The following is a 21924-nucleotide window of genomic DNA, read 5'->3' as shown; positions in this document are numbered from 1 at the left end:
CCGAGTAGCTGGGATTACAGGCGTGCACTATCATGCCTGGCTAATTTCTGTATTTTTAGTAGAGACGAGGTTTCACCATGTTGACTAGGCTGGTCTCAAACTCCTGACTCAGGTGATCCACCTGCCTCAGCCGTACGGATTACAGATATGAGCCACTGCATCCAGCCCCAACCTCCTTTTCTAATTACATACATACCTCAGAGATATTGCAAGTTTGGTTCCAGACTACCATAATAAAGCATATATTGCAAAAAAGCAATGCACATAAATCTTTTGGATCCCCAGTGCATATAAAAATTATGGGCCAGACAGCCTGGAGCAGTGGCTCACGCCTGTAATTCCAGCACTTTGGGAGGCCGAGGTGGGTGGATCACGAGGTCAGAAGTTCGAGACCAACTTGGCCAATATGGTGAAACCCCATCTCTACTAAAAAAAATACAAAAATTAGCCAGGCATGGTGGCAGACACCTGTAGTCCCAGCTACTCAGGAGGCTGAGGCAGGAGAATCGCTTGAACCCGGGAGGTGGAGGTTGTAGTGAGCCAAGATCTCTCTACTGCGCTCCGGTCTGGGTGACAGACTGAGACTTGGTCTAAAAAAAAAAAAAAAAAAAGTCCAGGCACGGTGGCTCACGCCTGTAACCCCAGCAGTTTGAGAGGCCGAGGCAGACAGATCATGAGGTCAGGAGATTGAGACCATCCTGGCTAACACGGTGAAACCCCATCTCTACTAAAAATACAAAAAACTAGCCAGGCGTGGCAGCTTGCACCTGTAGTCCCAGCTACTCAGGAGGCTGAGGCAGGAGGATGGCGTGAACCCGGGAGGCGGAGCTTGCAGTGAGCCGAGATGGCACCACTGCACTCCAGCCTGGGCAACAGAGCAAGACTCTGTCTCAAAAAAAAAAAAAAAATTATGGGCCAGGAGGGGTGGCTCACGTCTGTAATCCCAGCACTTTGGGAGGCCAAGGCAGGTGGATCACCTGAGGTCAGGAGTTTGAGACTAGCCTGGCCAACATGCGGAAACCCCGTCTCTACTAAAAATACAAAACTTAGCCGGATGTGGTGATGCACACCTGGAATCCCAGCTACTCAGGAGGCTGAGGCAGGAGAATCACTTGAACCAGGGAGGTGGAAGTTGCAGTGAGCTGAGATCGTGCCACTGCACTCATCTGGGCGACAGAGTGGGACTCCATCTCAAAAAAAAAAAAAAGAAAGAAAGAAAGAAAAAATGTGTTTACACCATACTGTAGTCTACTGAGTGTGCAATAATAGCATTACAGCTATAAAAACAATGTACATACTTTAATTTTATAATACCTTATTGTTAAAAGATGCTAACAATCATCTGAACCTTCAGTGAGTGAATCACAATAAAAAAAATCATTGACGAGGTGGGAGGATTGCTTGAAGCCAGGGAGTTTGAGACCAGCCTCAGCAATGAAGTGATATGTCCATCTCTAGAAAAACTAAAAAAAAAAGAAAACTAGCTAGACATGGTGGCATGTGCCTATAGTCCTGGCTACTCAGGGGGCTGAGATGGGAAGATCGCTGGAGCCCCAGGAGGTCGAGGCTGCAGTGAGCTATGATTACCGCACTGCACTCCAGCCTGGGCAACAGAGCAAGACCCTGTCTCTTTAAAAAAAAAAAAAAAAAAAAAAAAAGGCCGGGCGCGGTGGCTCAAGCCTGTAATCCCAGCACTTTGGGAGGTCGAGACGGGCGGATCAGGAGGTCAGGAGATCAAGACCATCCTGGCTAACACGGTGAAACCCCGTCTCTACTAAAAAAATACAAAAAACTAGCCGGGCAAGGTGGTGGGTGCCTGTAGTCCCAGCTACTTGGGAGGCTGAGGCAGGAGAATGGCGTGAACCCGGGAGGCGGAGCTTGCAGTGAGCTGAGATCCGGCCACTGCACTCCAGCCTGGGCGACACAGCAAGACTCCGTCTCAAAAAAAAAAAAAAGAAAAAAGAAAAAACATCACTGATCACAGATCACCATAACACCTATTATAATAATAATGAAAAAGTTTGAAATATTGTGTGAATTATCAAAATGTGACAGAGACATGAATGGTGCACAGGCTATTGGAAAAATGGAGGCTACAGGCTTGCTCAACGCAGGGTAGTCAGAAACCTTCAATTCGTAGAAAACACAGTATCTGTGAAGTTTGATAAGGCAGTGCGAAAAAGCAGGATATGCCTGTCCTGGAGCCTGGATCACCTCTACGATATTTTGCTCTAAATGAGACTGCCCTCAACCCCAATCAACACTGACCTCAATCTGGACTCGAGGCTCCTCCTCCACCACCACTGGTTCTGACATGCTATTTGACCCATCGACCGTCCCCTCTCCAGCCACCAAATTCTACTTCAAACCCAAATGGCAACATTTGATTCCCAGTGGAATGCCCCTAACATTTTATCCCAATCACTGTTGCCCCAGATTGGACTCCAAACATTGTAACCAAGTCTTTTTGTTTGTTTGGTTTTTTTGGACGGAGTTTCGGAGTTTCGCTCTTGTTGCCCAGGCTGGGGTGCAGTGGCGGGATTTGGCTCACTGCAACCTCCACCTCCTGGGTTCAAGTGATTCTCCTGCCTCAGCCTTCCTGAGTAGCTGGGATTACAGGCATGTGCCACCATGCCTGGCTAAGTTTGTATTTTTAGTAGGAACGGAGTTTCATCATGTTGGGTTGGTCTTGAACTCCTGACCTCAGGTGATCCACCCACCTTGGCCTCCCAAAGTGCTGGGATTACAAGCGTGAGACAACAACCCCCCCGCGGTATAACCAAGTCTTTCACTGGCCCTGAGACCTGGCTGAATCCCTGTTATCCTCCTTCCATGGGAAACATTGTTGCTTCTGCCACCCCCTGAAACACCCAGGGTTTGAGCAGCCCCTGACTTGCTGTCTCCCACACCATGGCTTCTCTCCTCCCGATGTTCTGTTCCTACGGTCCCGCCCCTCCCCGCCTCTCTCCCCCACAGGTCACCTGCCGGCTCCAAGCTGCCCTGGCCTGATTGGAAGCCCCAGGGACTGTGTCTCCCTTTCAGGGCTGGGACTCAGGGTGCCTGAGGCCCCCTGCCAAGGCAGTTCTGCCTGTGCCCTTCTAGCTGGGAGTGGGAAGCCGGAGGACAACAGGAGGGGAGGAAGAAAGTCCAGGAGGCTGATGGGCTGGTGTCCCAAGTCTCTGAGAAAGGCACTGCCAGGCCACTTGATAGCAACAACTAACATTTAATTAATGCTGGTCATTGATGCAATATGAGGCCATTACCACACTATCATCTCCACTTTACAGGTGGGGAAACTGAGGCCCGGACCCAAGATCTGAACCCAAACAGTTTCCGCTAGTCTTTTTTTTTTTTTTTTTTTTTTTCTTTTTTGATGGGGCTTCACTCTTGTTGCCCAGGCTGGAGTGCAGTGGCATGATCTCAACTCACTGCAACCTCCACCTCCCAGGTTCAAGCAATTCTACTCCCTCAGCCTCCCGAGTATTACAGGTGCCCGCCACCACGCCCGGCTAATTTTTGTATTTTTAGTAAAGACGGGGTTTCACCATGTTGGCCAGGCTGGTCTTGAACTCCTGACCTCAAGTGATCCGTCTGCCTCAGCCTCCCAAAGTGCTGGGATTACCAGGGTGAGCCACCATGCCCAGTAGTTTCCACCAGTCTTGATGCTCTTCTCTGTCACAACACCACACTGCCTCTCACACCTGAACCTTTTTTTTTTTTTTTTTTTTTGAGACAGGGTCTTGCTCTGTTGCCCAGGCTGAAGTGCAGCGGTGCAATCAAGGCTCAATGCAGCCTCAACTGCCTGGGTTCAAGCAGATCCTCCCACCTCAGGCTCCCAAGTAACTGAGACCACAGGAGTGCCCCACGACACACAGCCAATTTTCAAATTTTTTTGTAGAGATGGAGTCTTGCTATGTTGCCCGGGCTAGTCTTCAGCTCCCAGGCTCAAGCCATCCTCCCGCCTGGGTCTCCCAAAGTGCTGGGATTATAGGTGTGAGCTACCACGCTGGGTCATGAACCATTTCTACAAAGCAGCTCACGCTATGGACCAAGTCCTGTGTAAACAGGCAACTCGCCTACACTTGATTCCTGCAGTAACCCAGTGAGTGACTCCACGTTCCAGCAGAGAAACTGAGCCTTGGAGAGGGAAGATGCTATGTGAAGGTCACACAGTCCATTCACAGGGGCAGAAAGACAATCTCCCCACAGCTGGGCAGTTCCAACCACCACAGCCGGGGCTCTAACCATGCGTCTGCCACTGCCTGCCGTGCCCTCACCCTGGCCTCCAATGTGGGTCCAATTATGATCTGCAGTCTCCAGATGGGGACCCCCAGGCTCAGGCAGGGGGAGTCCCTCCCCCAAGGTCACAGGGCAGATGGAGCAGAGTGCTGGGATGCGAACCCCAGCCTGCTGATTCCTCCTGAGTGCTGAGCCAGGCTTCCCCACTGCCCCAGGCTTCCTCCCAGCAGAGACCAGGGAGGCAGGTGGAGATCCTGGAGATAAGGCCTCGGATCCCCACCGAGATAAGGACCTGGAGAAGAACCCCCGTCAGGTGGCACCAGGGCAGCCAGCTGGAGGTGGGATGGCACCACGCTGAAGGCAGCATGGCTGAGGGACCCCTGCGAGGGGCAGCTGGGGCAGTGGGTGACAAAGCCCCTGGGGGCCGGGGGTGGGAGCTAAAATTGGCCTGCACCACCAGCTGGCCTGGCTCCCTCTCGCCCGGCTGGCGCCCCAACACCCGGGCCTGTTGCTAGGGAACCTGGGGAGGCTGGCCCCCTGGTGGGGGGCCCTGGAACTTGGGGTGGGGGAGCATGACCCTATGTGGCTGTAGCTATGGTAACCAGGTAACAGGAGAGGGGGCTGCAACCTCCTATTCCAGAGGCAGGCAGGTGACTCCCCATCAGGACTGACAGGCAGGTCTTAGTGACAAGAGTTAGAGGAGAGAAAAGGGGATTAGCCATCCTCAAATCCGCACCATGCACGCATCTTAACAACCCAGGGAACAGCAAGTCGTCATCAGGCGTTCCACTTAACAGACAAGGAAACCAAGGCTCAGAGAGGTGAGGTTACTTGCCCGAGGTCACACAGCTAGGGAGGGACAGAAACAGGATATGAACCCAAGTTTATCTGAACAATTAAACTAGTACTAATAACCACAACAGCCACGACACATGCCAGGCCCTGTGCACCTTAGTCACATCACGTCATTGGCTCCTGCAAACATCCCTAACAGCGGAGGGCCATCAGCAACCCGATTTAGAGATAAGGAAACTGAGGCTGCAAGCTGGGAGTGAATCTGCAGCCTCACTCAACAACTAATAACAGCCCTGAGCTGAGAATCCACGGGCCGTCTGACTCATACCCACAGCCACAATAGCAGCTGGCATTTGTGGAGTGCTTCCTAGGTGCCAGGCTTTGCCTGAATCGAGTAAGCCAAGGAGGCACTCAAGCGGTCACCCCTATTTTCCAGGGCAGGAAACTGAGGCTCAGAAAGGGAGAACTGGTTTTCTGAGGACACAAGGCAAACCAGCTGGCCATGCCAGCATTGGAACCCAGGACTGTGGAGCCCCTGGCACCTCACTGTAGATTGCAGTGACCAAGGAACAGAGGTAGTAGGCATTTCATTAGACTCCAAATTGGAGTTCTGGCCCGTAGTGATGATGGGGGTGGTCTCTGTGAGGGAGGGATCTGCAAGATGAGGAAGGGACAGATACAAATCTCTGATGGTGTGTGTGCGTGGGGGGGGCGGTCTGTCAGAGGTGAGGGAAACAGGGGGAAGGGGAACAGGGACCTGGCAGAAAGATTTGGAGAAAGACACAAAGATCCCAGCTGGGGAGACGTCTAGGATTGGGTGGTGGGCAGGTCTTTGGAAGTGATCAGAGTGATCAGAGACACAGGAGATGGGGAGGGGCCTCCCTGGGACTCTCTGGGAAACAGTGTAGAGGCAGGGGGCGCCTGGGAATGGTGGAAAGTGACAAAGCCATTGGGGCAGTGGAAGTCAGAGGCCAGGAATCCCTGGATCTTGGGAAGCTCCTAGGAATCAGAGAAGGGGGTTTCTAGGAGCAGTCCTTGAAACTAGAGAAGGGTCTGGGGGACCTGGAAGTATGGGGTAGGGGTTTCTTGGGCAAGGAGCAGCACAGACGAATAAAGGCTGAGCCCTGGGGGAGGTCAAAGGGTCTAGAAATTTGGGGAGAAGGCTTCCAACAGATTGACCCCAAGGGAAAAGGGCTTGAAGCCAGGGCAAGATGAGGGGCTTGAAGCCAGGGCAAGATGAGAGGCTTCAGGTCTGGGAGTTTTCTGGAAGAAGGATCTGGGGCCAGGCCCTGTAGCTGAGGAAGGCCTCTGAAGCTGAGGAGGGGGCTTCCTTGGGAGGCCAGACCCCCAGCAAGGAAGGGGGAGGCCCTGGGGCAGGAGAAAGGACGGTGGTTTGTGGGGAAGGGGCCTAAGTTTGGCCTAGCATGGGTGGAGAGGTTGGGGGTTGGGGAAGGGGCTTGCCTGAAGCTGAGAAGTTGATAAAGGGCGGATGAGGCCTGGAGTCAGACTGGTCCAGGGCCTAGAAATACGAGCCTGGGTGAGGTGGGGGCCTGGAAGTTGGAGGCCAAGGCTTCCTGGGAGAGGAAGAGACCAGAAAGGGTCCAGGTGGCTTCTGGGGGCCCCGGAGTGCTGGGATCTAGGGACAGGGCTGCTTGGAAGATGGGGACCAGGCCTGGGACAGGAGAGACCTTGAAGGCGGCAGAAAAGGGCCGGGGCCCAGGAGAGGTGGAAACCAGCTTCCTGCCAGGGGCTGCCCACAGGCGCCCCGGGTGCGTCCTGGAGGGGCAGAGGACTGGGAATGAGAGGAGAGGGGCTCCTGGAGAGCCGGCACCAAGCCCCAGATAGGGAAGGCCGGAGCCAGAGGCAGGACAGGGCCAGGCCCCGCTGGGAGAGCCAGGGCCGGGCCTTGGGGGGTCAGGGGCCCTGCAAATCCGGGAGGGGGCGAGGTGTCGGACGCGGACAGCCTGGAGGGGAAAGGGCTTAGCACGCGCGAGGGAAGGGAGGGGCTCCTGGAAGCAGGGGAGGGGGCTTCCTGGAGGGAACGGACCTGAGCGGAAGCGTTCTGCACGGGGACAAGAGAGGGGTCCCGAGAGAGGGGCGCCCCCAGGGGTCGGGCTGGGCTGGAAAAGGTGGGGAGGGCCGAGAGGCCTGGAAGTCCGGGAGGGGTCGAGAGGCGATGAGTAGGGTCGAGCCCAGGAAACGAGGGTAGGGGCTCGCGGGGCGAGGGGCACAGCGGGGCGAAGGGTTTGGCGGCTGGACCCAGTCAGGGCTCCCCAAGGGGCCGGGCCCCACTCACCGTGTCCGAGTTCCGATCGTTGCCCGGGGCCAGCACCGTCCGCGAAGACATCTTCTCCGGGTCCCGGGGGGCAGGGGCGGCCGGGTGGGGGGGGCGGGGGTCCCAGGGTCCCCTCTCTTCCCCTCCCCCCCCTGCCGGCCTGGGGACGCGAGCTCAAAAGCTGGGCGCCGAGAACGCCCGGGTCCGCGCCGCGGGAGAGAGGACAGGGCGGGGGAGGGGAAGGGACCCCGAGGGTCCTAGTGGCCCCGTGCAGCGGGGACCCCGGGCGCCATGGGGGCGGCGGGCGGGCAGGCGGGCGGGCGGGGGCCGCGGAGGGGGCGCGGAGCCGGCCCAGGCGGCGGCGGAGGGAGGCGGTGGAGGGGCTGGGGAGGGAGGAAGGGACGTCAGGGGGAGGGGCGGGCAGGGCGGGGCACCGGGACCCCGCCCCCCGCCGCCGGCCCTTAAAGGCGCAGGCCCGGGCTGGTCCGGGGCGCCGGGGGCGGAGGCGGGTCTGGGCGCGCCGGCGGGGAGCGTGTTCTCGCCCAGAAGAAGAGGCGCACTGGAGAGGAGAGAAGGGGAGAGAGAGACCGGGGCAGAGCGCCAGAGACGCAGAGAGAGAGATCGAGAGGCGTAGAGATAAAGAGACACAAAGAGAGAGAGACGAGTTACAAAAGGTTGGAGAGAGAGGCGCAAGGAGATGAACGGAGAGCCAGAGGACAGAGAGGGAGAGATACAGGGACACGGAGACAGAGAGACCCAGAGACGCAGAGGGACAAAGACTAAGAGAGACCCCCCCACACACACACACACAGGGAGAGACAAAGAGATACAAAGACGCAGAGATCTGTGAAGAGATGGAGATAAAGGGACTGAGCCAGAGAAGCCCCCAGAGGCGCTGCCCACATTGTCCCTCCCCCCTCCCCGTCCATTCTCTCCCCAGTTGGCGGGGGGGCAGGGGAAGCTCTTCCCTCGGAGGCCTAAGGGTGGGGTGGGTCAAGGGGATGGTGTGCAGGGCTTGGCCAATGCTGAGGGCTCAGCGACCTCCCTAGTCAGGCCGCCTCCACCAACCCACAAAGCTCCAGACCCCCAGGTTGGGGCTGCAGTATCCTCTCCTCTGCACCCCAGCTGGGGACCATCTCTGTCCACCTGTATGACCCAGGGCAAGTACTTGCCCTTTCTGGGCTTCACTTTCCCAGTTTGTAAAGTGAGAGGAAGAATCCGTGTGTTGCTCACTGGCAGGTGCGAAGGAACCCTGTGCAGGTATTCGCCTGCAGGGCACGGCCACTCCCCATGCGGGCAGACTGAGACCAGAGAGGACAAAGGCCTCTCGGAGGCCACACAGCGCTGTGGGGACCATCCACAAGAAAAACGGGCATTACATAGTCTTGGCCTGGGAGTCACACGGTTTTGGGAAGGGGTCTGTGCCCTGCCTTCGTCTATCTGAGGGCCACTTTCCTGACCCTCAGTTTCCCCTTCTAAAACAGCAGTGTGCTGGATCTGGCTGGAGCAAGCTGATTGTTATGTCTCAGGAATTTTGGAACTGGTTGTTAAACACAGCCATTATTAAAAATTAAATTATGCAAACATACAATTAAATTATATTAAAAGTCCAGGTAATACATACTCATCACGTCCTAATTATCTTACTACATTTGCCATTATCTGTGATCTTGAGGTTACTTACGTCTATTGTAGCTGCACAGTAAAAGTACTATATAATGGGGGGCAAAAATGCCTTGTGACATCACCTTGGTAGCTTGAAATTAGCCATGGTGGGAGTATTTACACCATGGAAATTGGCAAATGCTATCAATTAAGGCTCCCCACCCCCACCTGCAGAGAGCTGGGGGTGTTTTGTTTTGCTTTGCTATGTTTTGTTTTTGAGACAGGGTCTCACTGCATCACCCAGGCTAGAGTGCAGTGGTGCGATTATGGCTCACTGCAGCCTGGACATCCCGGGCGCAAGCAATCCTCCCAGCTCAGCCCCACCGAGTCGCTGGGACTACAGGTGTGCATCATCATCACACCCAGCTAATTTTTTGTAGCCATATTGCCCAGGCTGATCCCCAACTCTCAGGCTCAAGCAATCCTCCCGCTTGGGTCTGAGTGCTGGGATTACCCTGCACTCAGCCAAAAGCTGGTTGTGAAACAGTCAGCAGCACAGCACTGCTTCATACAATGAACAACACAGACTCATGGCAGCTGCGCTTATACCAGGCTCTGAGCACTTTCTCCTTTCTGCCACCCCAGGAGGTAGGGAGCATCTTTATCAATCCCATTTACAGATGAGGAAGCAGAGACCCAAGGAAGGGAGAAATGTCGCACGTTGAAGGTCACACGGCAAATTAGTGGCAGGGCTACGATTTGAATCCGAGTGCTCCCAAGTTCCCAAACTTGGACCCTCTCTCAACCACTGTGGTTTCCTGTCTCCAAATAATAATAGCAGCAACCTCAGGCTGCTACTATTTTTATTTGTCAATTTGTTTATATTTATTTGTTATTTTAATTTGTTACTACTAACAAATAAATGAGAATTTGTGAGTAAAGTGCTTCACAGGGGGCCAGATTCAAAATTCGTATGTGGGAACATTATTATTACTATTTGGCAAATATGGCCCGAGGAGTCTCAGGGACAGTGGCAGAGAGGGAGGAGTTCCAGGGTAGTGTTCTAGAAGTATTGTGATCCCAGGGACGCTGCCGGGTGAAAGTGGGGGTCTTGGGGGTGGGCTAGAGGGGCTGAGCGCCGCCAACCTCTTCCCTGCATTGGCGCTGAGAGCTGCAGTTCTACCATGCACCACACGGGGGCAGCCGATCACCTCCCTACACGCGCCCCACACACACCAGGGTCCACCCCTGCCCTCCCTTTCCCAACAGCGTCCCCACCCGATTTCCCAGATGCTCAGGGACTGAGGCTTACTGAGAGGGAGGCTGCAAGTGGATGAACCTTGAAAACAGCATGTTTAGCGAAAGAAGTCAGACGCAAAAGATCACTTATTGTATGCTTCCATTCATATGAAATATTCAGAGTTGGCCAATCATAGACAGAAAGTAGATTAATGGTTGCCAGGGGTTGCCAGAGGGGGGAATGAGAAGTGACCGCTGATGGCTACCAGGTTTCTTTTTGGGGTGATGAGAATGTTCTGGAATTAGATAGTGGTGACGCTTGCTGCAGCCTTGTGAATATACTAAAACCTACCGGACTCTCTTTGAAAAGGGCGAATCTTAGGTATGTGAATTGTATTTCAAGAAAATTAAAAAAAATTTTTTTTGAGACGGAGTCTCATTCAGTTGCCCAGGCTGGAGTGCAGTGGTGCATGTTAGCCAGGATGGTCTCGATCTCCTGACCTTGTGATCCGCCTGCCTCGGCCTCCCAAAGTGCTGGATTTTTAGTAGAGGTGGGGTTTCATCAGGTTGGCCAGGCTGGTCTCAAACTTCTGACCTCAAGTGATCCAGCCGCCTTGGCCTCCCAAAGTGCTGGGATTACAGGCATGAGCCACTGCAACCAGCCTAGTTTTATTATTGGAAAAAAAAAAAAAAAGTTTTTTTATTTTTTATTTTTGAGACAGTCTCTCTCAGTCACCCAGGCTAGAGCACAGTGGTGAGATCATGGCTCACTGCAGCCTCCACCTCCTGGGATCAAATGATCCTCCCACTTCAGCTCCCTTAGTAGCTAGGACTACAGCGTGCCACTACGCCTGGCTAATTAAAAAAAAAAATTTTTTTTTGTAGAGATGGGATCTTGCTATGTTACCAGGCTGGTCTTGATCTCCTGGGCTCAAGCAATCCCCCTGCCTTGGCCTCCCAAAGTGCTAGGATTACAGGCATGACCCACCACACATGGCCCTAGTCTTTTAAAGTAACCCTGACTCTCATACCCAGCTCCACCCAGCACCAGCTCCAGCCCCAGCCCTCACTTCACTTGGCATCTCCAACTCTAGCTGGAAGTCCATCTCCAAACCCACCTCCAACCCTCGGCTTCAGTCTGTCCCCACCGATGCATTCATTTAAATTTCATTTAAATCTTGACTGCTGAGGGCCAGGCACGCAGCTAGGCTTATAAAGATGAACAGGATCAACAAAGTGAGCTTTGCTGAGTTTATCTGCAAGGAATCCAGCTGCATCTGATAATTTCACATTGTAGAAGGTGCAATAAAGAAATCGACAGGCCGGGCGCGGTGGCTCAAGCCTGTAATCCCAGCACTTTGGGAGGCGGTGGCTCAAGCCTGTAATCCCAGCACTTTGGGAGGCCGAGATGGGCGGATCACGAGGTCAGAAGATCGAGACCATCCTGGTTAACATGGTGAAACCTCGTCTCTACTAAAAAAAATACAAAAAACTAGCCGGGCGAGGTGGCGGGCGCCTGTAGTCCCAGCTACTCGGGAGGCTGAGGCAGGAGAATGGCGTAAACCCGGGAGGCGGAGCTTGCAGTGAGCTGAGATCCGGCCACTGCACTCCAGCCTGGGCGACAGAGCGAGACTCCATCTCAAAAAAAAAAAAAAAAAAAAGAAAGAAATCGACAGACTGGGCACGGTGGCTCACGCCTCTAATCCCAGCACTTTGGAAGCCGAGGCAGGAAGATGGATTGAGGCCAGGAGTTTGGGACCAGCCTGGAGAACCTAGTGAGATCCCTGTCTCTACAAAAAATACAAACATTAGCTGGGCGTTGGTGGCGCATGCCTGTAGTCCCAGCTACTCAGGAGGCTGAGGTGGGGGGATTGTCTGAGTCTGAGAGATCCAGGCTGCAGTAAGCTATCATTACGCCACTGCACTCCAGCCTGGGCGACAGAGAGAGACTCTGTCTCAGGGGGGAAAAAAAAAAAAAGCAAAATAAATGGACAAAGCAGAGTGACGCCTCTGTGAGACGGGACCGTGGAGAACAGAGGAAGAGACCATGGGGCTGGAACTGGGATGATACAAAGGAGGGGCCCCATGTACAGACCTGGGTGCAAGAGCTTCTAGACAAAGAGAACCACAGTTCCAAAGCCATGCCCAGTGCCCTCCTCCATAGGTCCCCCTCCCCAGCCCCTGGGCCCAGCAAAACTTCCCTCCTGGTCTTCAGCCTGTGGCAGGGAACTGTGGAGAGATGCTTGCCTGCCCCCAAGTTCTCATTCCAAGTCCTCGGGGCTTGCCCATGCTGGAGAGCAGCTCTGGGCTGGTGTCCAGCTTGGGGGTGTCTCCCTGGGGCTCCCAGGATGGTGTTGTCACCTTGGGAGGCGTGAAGAGCATCCAGGCGTGGGCGGATTCCGGCCTGGAGCAGGGGTGAGGGTGGGGGCCCGGCTGTGGGCCTCGGCCTTCCCAGCCCAACCGCAGCCTGGCCTAAAAGGGCAGACAGATAATGAGTCCTTCCCGCCCCTGGCCCAGAGAGGGAGGGGTTTCCTGACAGGAAATTGTCCTCCTCCGAGCACCCCCCCAACTCAGATCCAAGCTCTCAGCAGTCCTGGCTGAAGTAGCCTGGGGACAGGACAGCAGCGGGAACAGAAGGACGGGCAGGAGGACAGAGGTGAGTGTGCTGGGGACAGGGGGAAGGGGTCCCACCCACCTCCCACTGGGAGCCCTTCTGAGAAGAGAGTTGCCCTGAGTTGCACTGGACCAGAGCTGATGAGAACCTGTGCCTTGAACCCAGCAGGGGCCGGGGGGCAAGAGAGAATCTGGGGCCTGACCCCAGCGGGGTGCCGGTGAGAAGGCAGAAAGGAGATGAGAACAAGAGGAGGGTGCAGGGGAGAATTTGAGGACTCGAAGGGTCCAGAGAGGGTGCAAGGGAGCACTGGAAACCTTGGCCACCAAGGGAGAAGAGAGATGAGACGACACTGGGTCAAACGTCCTGCGAGTCTGGGTGGGAAGACTGAGGCCAGGACGGATCGAGTGTGTGTTCTGTCCCAAGAGATGGGGTCTCGGAGATGGGAGACAGGGACCAGGTGGGGATTGACATCAAGCAGGAGAGACGAGATCAGGTTGGGATTGGAGATGCGGATGAGCTTGCAGTGGGCTGGGCTGATGACAGGATTGTGTTTGGGGTCAAGGACTGGTTTGGGGTTGCACTGGTTGGGGTTGGGCTTGGGGACACGCCATGCAGAAAGACTGTTCTCTAATGTAGACGCTGGCGTTAGAGGTGATGGATTCTACAAACCGAGGTCAGGGCCGCTGCAGAAGGTTAGGGACTCCAGGGAAAAGGCTGGCAGTGAGGAAGAGGAGGGGCTCAAAGAGGGAAGCTCTGGTGGCCAAGACATCCTGCGGGCCTGAGAGGCTGGGGGCTTGAGGGATGCCTCGGAAGTGAGTCAGGGGCTGGGCACTGGGAGGCAGACAGAGGGTTGGAGGGGGCAGGATGTCAGCACCCGTTTGCAGAGGCGGGTGTTGGAGCCAGGAAGGGGAAAGACGTCGGAGCCAGTTTTGGGAAAATGTTGCAGCCAGATTTGGGGATGCTGGATCCAGATTGGGGGCGATATTGAAGCCAGGTGGGGGAAAGTCAGACGTCGTCTGGGCAAGGTTGACTTCAATTGGAGGGAAATTCAAGCCTGAAATTTTGAGAGGAAGATGGAGACAGCTATGGGGTGGAGGGGGGATGATGGAGCCATTTTGGGATGAGGCATGTGGATGCCAGTTCAGAGGATGAAAGAGAAATCAAGGATGGCTGTGGTGGCTCATGACTGTAATCCCAGCACTTTGGGAGGCTGAGGCAGGTGGATCGCTTGAGCTCAGGAGTTGGAGACCGGCCTAGGCAACAGGACGAAACCTCATCTCTACTAAAAATACAAAAATTAGCCAGGTGTGGTGACTCGCACTTGTAGTCCCAGCTACTCGGGAGGTTGAGGTGGGAGGATTGCTTGAGCCTGGGAAGCAGAGGTTGCAGAGAGCCAAGACCATGCCACTGCACTCCAACCTGGGCGACAGAGTGAGACTGTCTAAAATATAAAAGAGAAGGTCAGAGTGCAGTGGCTCATGCCTGTAATCCCAGCACTTCGGGAGGCTGAAGTGGGTGGATCACAAGGTCAGGAGTTTGAGACCAGCCTGGCCAATATGGTGAAACCTTGTCTCTACTAAAAATACAAAAATTAGCCAGGAGTGGTGGTGGGCACCTGTAATCCCAGCTACTTGGGAGCCTGAGGCAGGAGAAATCGCTTGAACCCAAGAGGTGGAGGTTGCAGCGAGCTGAAATCGTGCCATTGCACTCTAGCCTGGGTGACAGAGTGAGACTCCATCTCAAAAAAATAAAATAAAATAAAAGAGAAATGAGCGTGCAAATAATGTGTGTGCATGGGGGGTATCTATTGCACATCCCTGGGGGCTCCAGGCAAGGGGTTGTCATGGTGACTGCCTCCTGGAGGGTGGGGGCCCATGGAGACTGGAAGGAGGTCCGAGAGCATTTCTAGGAACCGGAGGGTTGAGAAGCAGCAGCTCAGGGGTTGAAATGGGGGAGGAAAGAAGGGGCCTCCCCATCATGGAAAGGGGTGCTCTTACCCACAGCCTAGGCAACCCAGGCCTTTTGCACACCACCCTCTTTCCAGGCCTCCTGTCCACCCCCACACGTCTGCATAATCCTGACCGTGTCCCGACCTGCTCAGAACCCTGTCCTGGTGACAAACAAACTACAGGTCCAGCAATAGGAGAACGAGTGAACATCTGACCCTTTACGCAATTCATACAGTGGAATATTACATAGCACTTAAATGAACTGGAGCTGTATAGCTAGACATGGATAAATCTCACAAGTTCATAATGTGGGCAAAAAAATAAATTTTAAAGCAAGTTGCAAGATACAAATAGTATGATACCATTTATAGAGAGTCTGAAACCATGTAAAACAGTATATTATTTCTGGATACAAGTCTATGGAGCATGGGATAAAAATCTACTTGGATGAATAGACAGTACGTTCATTCTGGATGCTGGGTTCCTTAAGAGAAGACTAGAGCGAGTGGGACCAGGAGAGGTGGCGGGAGGAGGCTGCACGCATTTGTAATTCATTCTTTTTTTTTTTTTTCTTGAGATGGAGTTTTGCTCTGTTGCCCAGGCTGGAGTGCAGTGGCACAGTCTGGGCTCATTGCAGCCTCTGCCTCCCAGGTTCAAGCAATTCTCCTGCCTCAGCCTCCCAAGTAACTGGGACTACAGGCACCTGCCACCACACCCAGCTAATTTTTATGTTTTTAGTAGAGACAGGGTTTCACCATGTTGACCAGACTTGCCTTGAACTCCTGACCTCAGGTGATCCACCCGCTTCGGCCTCCCAAAGTACTGGGATTACAGGCGTGAGCCACCGCACCTGGCTTATTCTTTAAAACAAAAATCAGGCCAGTTTGCAGTGGCTCACACCTATAATTCCAGCACTTTGGGAGGCGAAGGAGAGAGGATTGTTTGAGACCAGGAGCAGGAGTTCCAGACCAGCATGCACAATATAGCAAGACCTCATCTATAACAAAAAATTAAAAAATAAAATTAGCAGGGTGTCCCCGTTGCTTGGGAGGCTGAGGTGGGAGGATCGCTTGAGCCCAGGAGTTCGAGGCTGCAGTGAGCCATGATCACGCCACGGCACTCCAGCCTGGGCAACAAAGTGAGACCCTGTCTCTAAAGACAAAAGCAACAACAAAAACCTGAACCAAGAGAACAAATGATCGTGTGAGCTGTGGCTAGGATGGTAGGCCCAGAGGTGTTTATTAAGCTTGTCTTCTGTACTCTTCTGAATGTTTGAACTATTTCATCGTTTTAAAAAGCACCCATCTGGCCGGGCGCGGTGGCTCAAGCCTGTAATCCCAGCACTTTGGGAGGCCGAGACGGGCGGATCACGAGGTCAGGAGATTGAGACCATCCTGGCTAACACGGTGAAACCCCGTCTCTACCAAAAAAATACAAAAAACTAGCTGAGCGAGGTGGCGGGCGCCTGTAGTCCCAGCTACTCGGGAGGCTGAGGCAGGAGAATGGCGTGAACCCGGGAGGCGGAGCTTGCAGTGAGCTGAGATCCGGCCACTGCACTCCAGCCTGGGCGACAGAGCCAGACTCCGTCTCAAAAAAAAAAAAAAAAGCACCCATCTGTGGCTCTGCAGGGCTCTTGGAAGAAAGTCTGTCCCTTATCAAGGAATTTAAAGCCTTGTATGGCCTGCTCCCTAGTGACCTCTTCCAGCTTGACTCACCCTCCTCCTCTCCACCCAAGGAATGAACTGTCTTGCCTCTTTCCTTCCTTCATTTCCTGTTTAGCACCCATTCCCTGAGTGTCTGCCCTGTGCTGGGAGCTGGGGACACAGTGGTGACTGAGACAGCCCCAGCCCTGTCCTCCTGGGGTTTGCAGTCCAGTGAGGGACACAGATCTGTCCCCAGACAGGGACGACCCAGAGCAGGCAGGGGTGAGGTGTGGGAACCCAGGGGCTGTGGGAGCCTGAGGGTCAGGGAGGGCTTCCTGGAGGAGGGGGCATGGGGCTGAGTCCTGAAGTGTGAGTCCTGAAGTCCTGACTGGAGCATGGAGAAGAGGTGTCTATGTAGAAGCACCAGCAGATGCTGAAACCTGGAGGGTCCTGGGGTAAGGAGGAGGCTACGGGACAGCGCTAGTGAGGTATGCAGCTGCCAGAGCATGAAGACTGTGGTGACAGGCCTCAGCTTTGTCCCGAAGTCACTAGGGAGCCATGGAAGGCTTAAGAGATGGAGAAGAGCAGGTCTGTGCTTTTTCAAGGTCCTGAAAGGTGCACTGGAGGTGCTAAGACTAGAGGCTGGGGACCAGGGAGGAGGCCAGGGCAGGGAAGTGGGTAAGGGTTCCGCTTGGGGTAGGGGCTATGGGAAGGGAGTGAAAGGAGGGAGCGCAGACTGAAGAGAGGCTTAGGAGATGGAATGGGCAGGACTCAGGAAGCTGTGAAGGCAGGGACTGGGGCTGCCCTGGCCACCGCTGTGTCCCTAACACCTGCACAGGGCTGGGCCCATGGCAAATACCTAGTAAATTTTTTTGTTTTGTTGTTTTGTTTTTTGAGACTGAGTTTTGCTCTATCTCCCAGGCTGGAATGCGGTGGCACGATCTCAGCTCACCGCAACCTCCACCTCCTGGGTTCAAGCAATTCTCCTGCCTCAGCCTCCTGAGTAGCTAGGATTACAGGCGCCTGCCACCATGCCTGGCTTTTTTTTTTTTTTTTTTTTTTTTTGAGACGGAGTCTTGTTCTGTGCCCCAGGCTGGAGTGCAGTGGTGCAATCTCGGCTCACTGCAAGCTCCGTCCCCCCGGGTTCACGCCATTCACCTGCCTCAGCCTCCCGAGTAGCTGGGACTACAGGTGCCCGCCACCTCGCCTGGCTAATTTTCTTGTATTTTTAGTAGAGACGGGGTTTCACCGTGTTAGCCAGGATAGGATGGTCTCGATCTCCTGGCCTCGTGATCCGCCCGCCTCGGCCTCCCAAAGTGCTGGGATTACAGGCTTGAGCCACCACGCCCGGCCTTTTTTTTGTATTTTTAATAGAGACAGGGTTTCGCCATGCTGGCCAAGCTGGTCTCGAACTCCTGACCTCAGGTGATCCGCCCACCTCCGCCTCCCAAAGAGCTGGGATTACAGGCACAGGAGCCACCACACCTGCCCTCAAGCCATTTAAAAGCACACAATTAAGTGGCATTTAATGCATTCACAATGTTGTCCAACCATCCCCTTTATCTAGTTCCAGAGTGTCTTCCTTTCCCCAAAAGGAAACCCTGCATCCATTAGCAGTCACTTCCCATTCCCCGATTCTCTCCAGTCCTATAGGTAATTGTCAGTCTCCTTTCTGTCTCCAAGGATTTGCCTAGAGACCTGCGAGGTGACTCACACCTGTAATCCCAGCACTTTGGGAGGCAGAGGCGGGCAGATCCCTTGAGGCCAGGAGTTTGAGACCAGCCTGGGCAACATAGCAAGACCCTGTCTCAAATAAATAAATAAATAAATAAATAAATAAATAAAGTTGGGCATAGTGGTGCACACCTGTAGTCCCAGCTGCTGAGGAGGCTGAGGCATGAGGATCGTTTGAGCCCAGGAGTTTCAGACTGCAGTGAGCTATGATGGGGCCATTGCACTCCAGCCCTGGGTGACAGGGTGAGACCCAGTCTCAAAAAAAAAAAAAAAAAAAAAATTTAGGCTTTGCCTATTCTAGACATTTCCCAATAAGTTTTTGCCGAAGACATGAATGAGGGAGAGATGACGAGGGTACTAATCAAATGGGAGAGATGAAGGGGATGAGGGGGTATAGGCAGGTGCTCAGGAGTCTGTCCTGGATGTCTGGATGGATGGTGGGGCCTGGGTCCCCATACCATCTCTGTCCTTGGCTGACTGTGTCATCTTGGGAGGCAGCCTTCCCCTCTCTGAGCCTGTTTCTCCACGGAGTAGGAGGATCAAGAGGATCAACTTAAGATAGAGAATATTCCAGGCCAGGAGCGGTGGCTCACGCTTGTAATCCCTGCACTTTGGGAGGCTGAAGTAGGTGGATCACCTGATGTCAGGAGTTCAAGACCAGTCTGGTCAACATGGTGAAACCACATATCTACTAAAAATATAAAACTTAGCCTAGTGTGGTGGCACGTGCCTATAGTCCCAGCTACTCAGGCTGAGGCAGGAGAATTGTTTGAACCTGGGAGGCGGAGGTTGCAGTGAGCCGAGATTGTGCCACTGCACTCCAGCCTGGGTGACAAAGTGAGTGAGTGAGACTCCATCTCAAAAAAAAGGGAGAATATTCCAGACATAAACATTGCTCCTTAGTGACAGGGCAGGAGTAGGGTAAGGAAAGGTTCTAATGTGGATATGCAGGGACAGCACCCAGGCACTGGAATCAGACGGTCTGAGGGCAAATCCTGACTTTGTTCTTGAATCATCGTGGGACCTTAGGCAGGTGCCTTTGCCCTTCTGAGCCTCCATTTCCTCATCAAAATGAAGATAATGAAAATCCCCACCATGGCCGGGCATGGTGGCTCATGTCTGTAATCCCAGGACTTTGGGAGGCTGAGGCAGGCGGATCACCTGAGTCCAGGAGTTTGAGTCCAGCCTAGGCAACATGGCAAGATCTCCATGTCTACTAAAAATATGAAAAATTAGCCAGACGTACTGTCATGCGCCTGTAATCCCAGCTCCTCAGGAGGCTGAGGTGGGAGGATTACTTAAGCCCAGGAAGTGGAGGCTGCAGTGAGCTGCACTCCAGCCTGGGCGACAGAGTAAGACTCTGTCTCAAGAAATAAAAACAACAAAAAAAGTCCCCACCTTGGGCTCCTGTAATCCCAGCTACTTGGGAGGCTGAGGCAGGAGAATGGCGTGAACCTGGGAGGCGGAGCTTTCAGTGAGCCGAGATTGCGCCACTGCACTCCAGCCTGGGCGATAGAGTGAGACTCCGTCTCGAAAAAAAAAAAAAAAAAAAAAAATGTCCCCACCTTATAGGCTTGTGCAGATCCAGGGGTTATTAAGTGCTCAGGCAAGCGTCTGGTACACTCACCCCAAAGTGCTCGGTACACAGAGGTACTGTCATCCACACCACCGTTGTCATCAGCATCGTCCATGGTCATTATTTTTTTCCCCAGGTCCTCACCTGTCAAAATGCCTATCCTGAAGAACCTGGGAGTGTCAGACCCTAAGGTGCCCCGGGCGGGGACCCTGCCCCTGAGGTCCTCTCGGAACCCCTTTGAAGAAGTTTCAGGGCTGGAGGAAGAAGAGGCCGGGGAGCTGGGGTCCCTCCCCAATGGAACATCTTGTCGCCGCCAGCGCCACCCTGGAGAAGCTTGCAGGCCTGGCTCCCTTCCGTCTGGGCTGGGCCCCGGGCCGGCGGGCAGGCAGCCCCGGGGATGGGCAGTCCCGCTCTTTCCTGGGCCGTGTGCTGGTACCAGGGATACGCAGGAGCTCAGCAGATTTTGGCCTCCTGGCCCGGCTGCATGGGACCCGAGCCCATGGCGACGAGGAGGCAGCAGGGGAGGCTGCCCGGAGACTGGCCTTCCTGAGACTCGGGCGTGGATCCAAGCCCCAGCGTGCGTCCCTGGCTGAGAGAGTGGTGCCTGCAGGCGAGGCAGCTCCAGAGCCCCCACCCAAGGTCCCAGAGCCCCCAAAGATGAAGGAGCCATTGTCAGGTGAGTCCAGAGCCCTGACCCAGTCCTGGGAGAATTCCAGTGCCCATGTCCATCCCCAGCCCTGGTGGTCCCAGGCTTCATACTTAAGCCCATCCCAGCTGCCACCTGTGACCCCGACCTGCAATTCACATGTCTGACTCACATCTCCTGCCTCCATGCCAGCTCCAGCCCATTACTACTGCCGTCCTAACTCCTGTCATCAACCTTCTTCAGAGCCACCTGTTAATATACGCCCACCCTCAATCTTTGCCTCCTCCACCTGCCGTCTTCAGCCCTACTCCCACGTCTAAAGCCACGTGAATACCTGATTTTGGTCCCATCTCTCCCCCTTCCCTTTCTATCCCCAATTTCTTCAATTTCTTTATTTTATTTATTATTATTATTTTTTGAGATGGAGTCTCACTGTGCCGCCCAGGCTGGAGTGCAGTGGTGCAACCTCAGCTCACGGCAATCTCTGCCTCCTGGGTTCAAACGATTCTCCTGCCTCAGCCTCCCAAGTAGCTGATATTACAGGCATGTGCCACCACGACCAGCTAATTTTTGTATTTTACTAGAGATGAGGTTTCACCATGTTGGCCAGGCTGGTCTCAAACTCTTGAACTCAAGTGATCTGCCTGCCTCATCCTCCCAAAATGTTGGGATTACAGGTGTGAGCCACGGCACCTGGCCAATTTCTCCTTTTTATGAGGATACCACTCATATGGGATTTGGGTCTGCGCTATGATCTCACTTTAATTTGATTGCCTCTGTAAAGACCCTATTTCCAAATCAGGTGACATTCTGATGTACTGGGGTGAAGACTTCACATATCCTTTTTTTTCTGGGGGGACATAATTCAATCCCTAACACCACCCCATCTTCATCCTCAGTCCCCATTCCTACTCCAAGCCCCAGTGTCTTCCTCAATGCCTTTTCTGTTCTCACCTCACACTTATTCCAAGCCCACCATCAGTCTCTATCTGAGACACATCCATATGCTTCTCGTACAGCTCATCCTTTCCTCCAAATGCCATCTCCTTTTGGAGACAGGGTCTCACTCTAACACCCAGACTGGAGGCTAGAGTGCAGTGGTGCAATCATGGCTCTCTGCAGCCCTGACCTCCTGGGCTCAAGCAATCCTCCCACCTTAGCAGCCTGAGTAGCTAGGACTACAGGCACACCCGATCACACCTGGCTAATTTTTACATTTTTTGTAGAGATGGGGGTCTCACTATGTTGGTCAAGTTGGTCTTGAATTCCTGGCCTTAAGTGATCCTCCTACCTCAGCTTCCCAAAGTGCTGGAATGACAGGTGTGAGCCACCACGCCTAGCCCAAACACCATCTTTTTTTTTTTTTTTTTTAAGACAGAGTCTCTCTCTGTTGCCCAGGCTGGAGTGCAGTGGCATGATCTCGGATCACTGCAAGCTCCGCCTCCTGGATTCACACCATTCTCCTGCCTCAGCCTCCCAAGTAGCTGGGACTACAGGCGCCTGCCACCATGCCTGGCTAATTGTTTATATTTTTAGTAAAAATGGGGTTTCACCAGGTTAGCCAGGATGGTCTGGATCTCCTGACCTCGTGATCCCCCTGCCTCGGCCT

The 21924-nt window shown here is 53.9% G+C and overlaps 2 protein-coding genes across 2 annotated transcripts in view; one reads left to right on the top strand and one right to left on the bottom strand.

Moving 5' to 3' along the window:
- The window catches only part of LOC105478541 (microtubule affinity regulating kinase 4), a 54476-nt gene extending 46873 nt beyond the window's left edge, over positions 1 to 7603 (bottom strand). Inside the window, 1 exon segment of the mRNA XM_011735944.3 lies at positions 7331 to 7603. Coding sequence (XP_011734246.2) covers positions 7331 to 7381 — 51 coding nt within the window. The 5' untranslated portion in view covers positions 7382 to 7603.
- A 5029-nt stretch (positions 7604 to 12632) lies between these two features.
- Positions 12633 to 21924, top strand: part of LOC105478539 (exocyst complex component 3 like 2) — a 34177-nt gene continuing 24885 nt past the window's right edge. Inside the window, 3 exon segments of the mRNA XM_071087130.1 lie at positions 12633 to 12809; positions 19806 to 19986; positions 19988 to 20345. Of these exon segments, the coding sequence (XP_070943231.1) occupies positions 19822 to 19986; positions 19988 to 20345 (523 nt within the window). The 5' untranslated portion in view covers positions 12633 to 12809; positions 19806 to 19821.

This window comes from Macaca nemestrina, chromosome 20, assembly GCF_043159975.1.
Source record: "Macaca nemestrina isolate mMacNem1 chromosome 20, mMacNem.hap1, whole genome shotgun sequence".
Classification (NCBI taxonomy): domain Eukaryota; kingdom Metazoa; phylum Chordata; class Mammalia; order Primates; family Cercopithecidae; genus Macaca; species Macaca nemestrina.
Note: the sequence above shows the minus strand (reverse complement) of the source record. Positions and strands in the feature narration are given on the sequence as shown.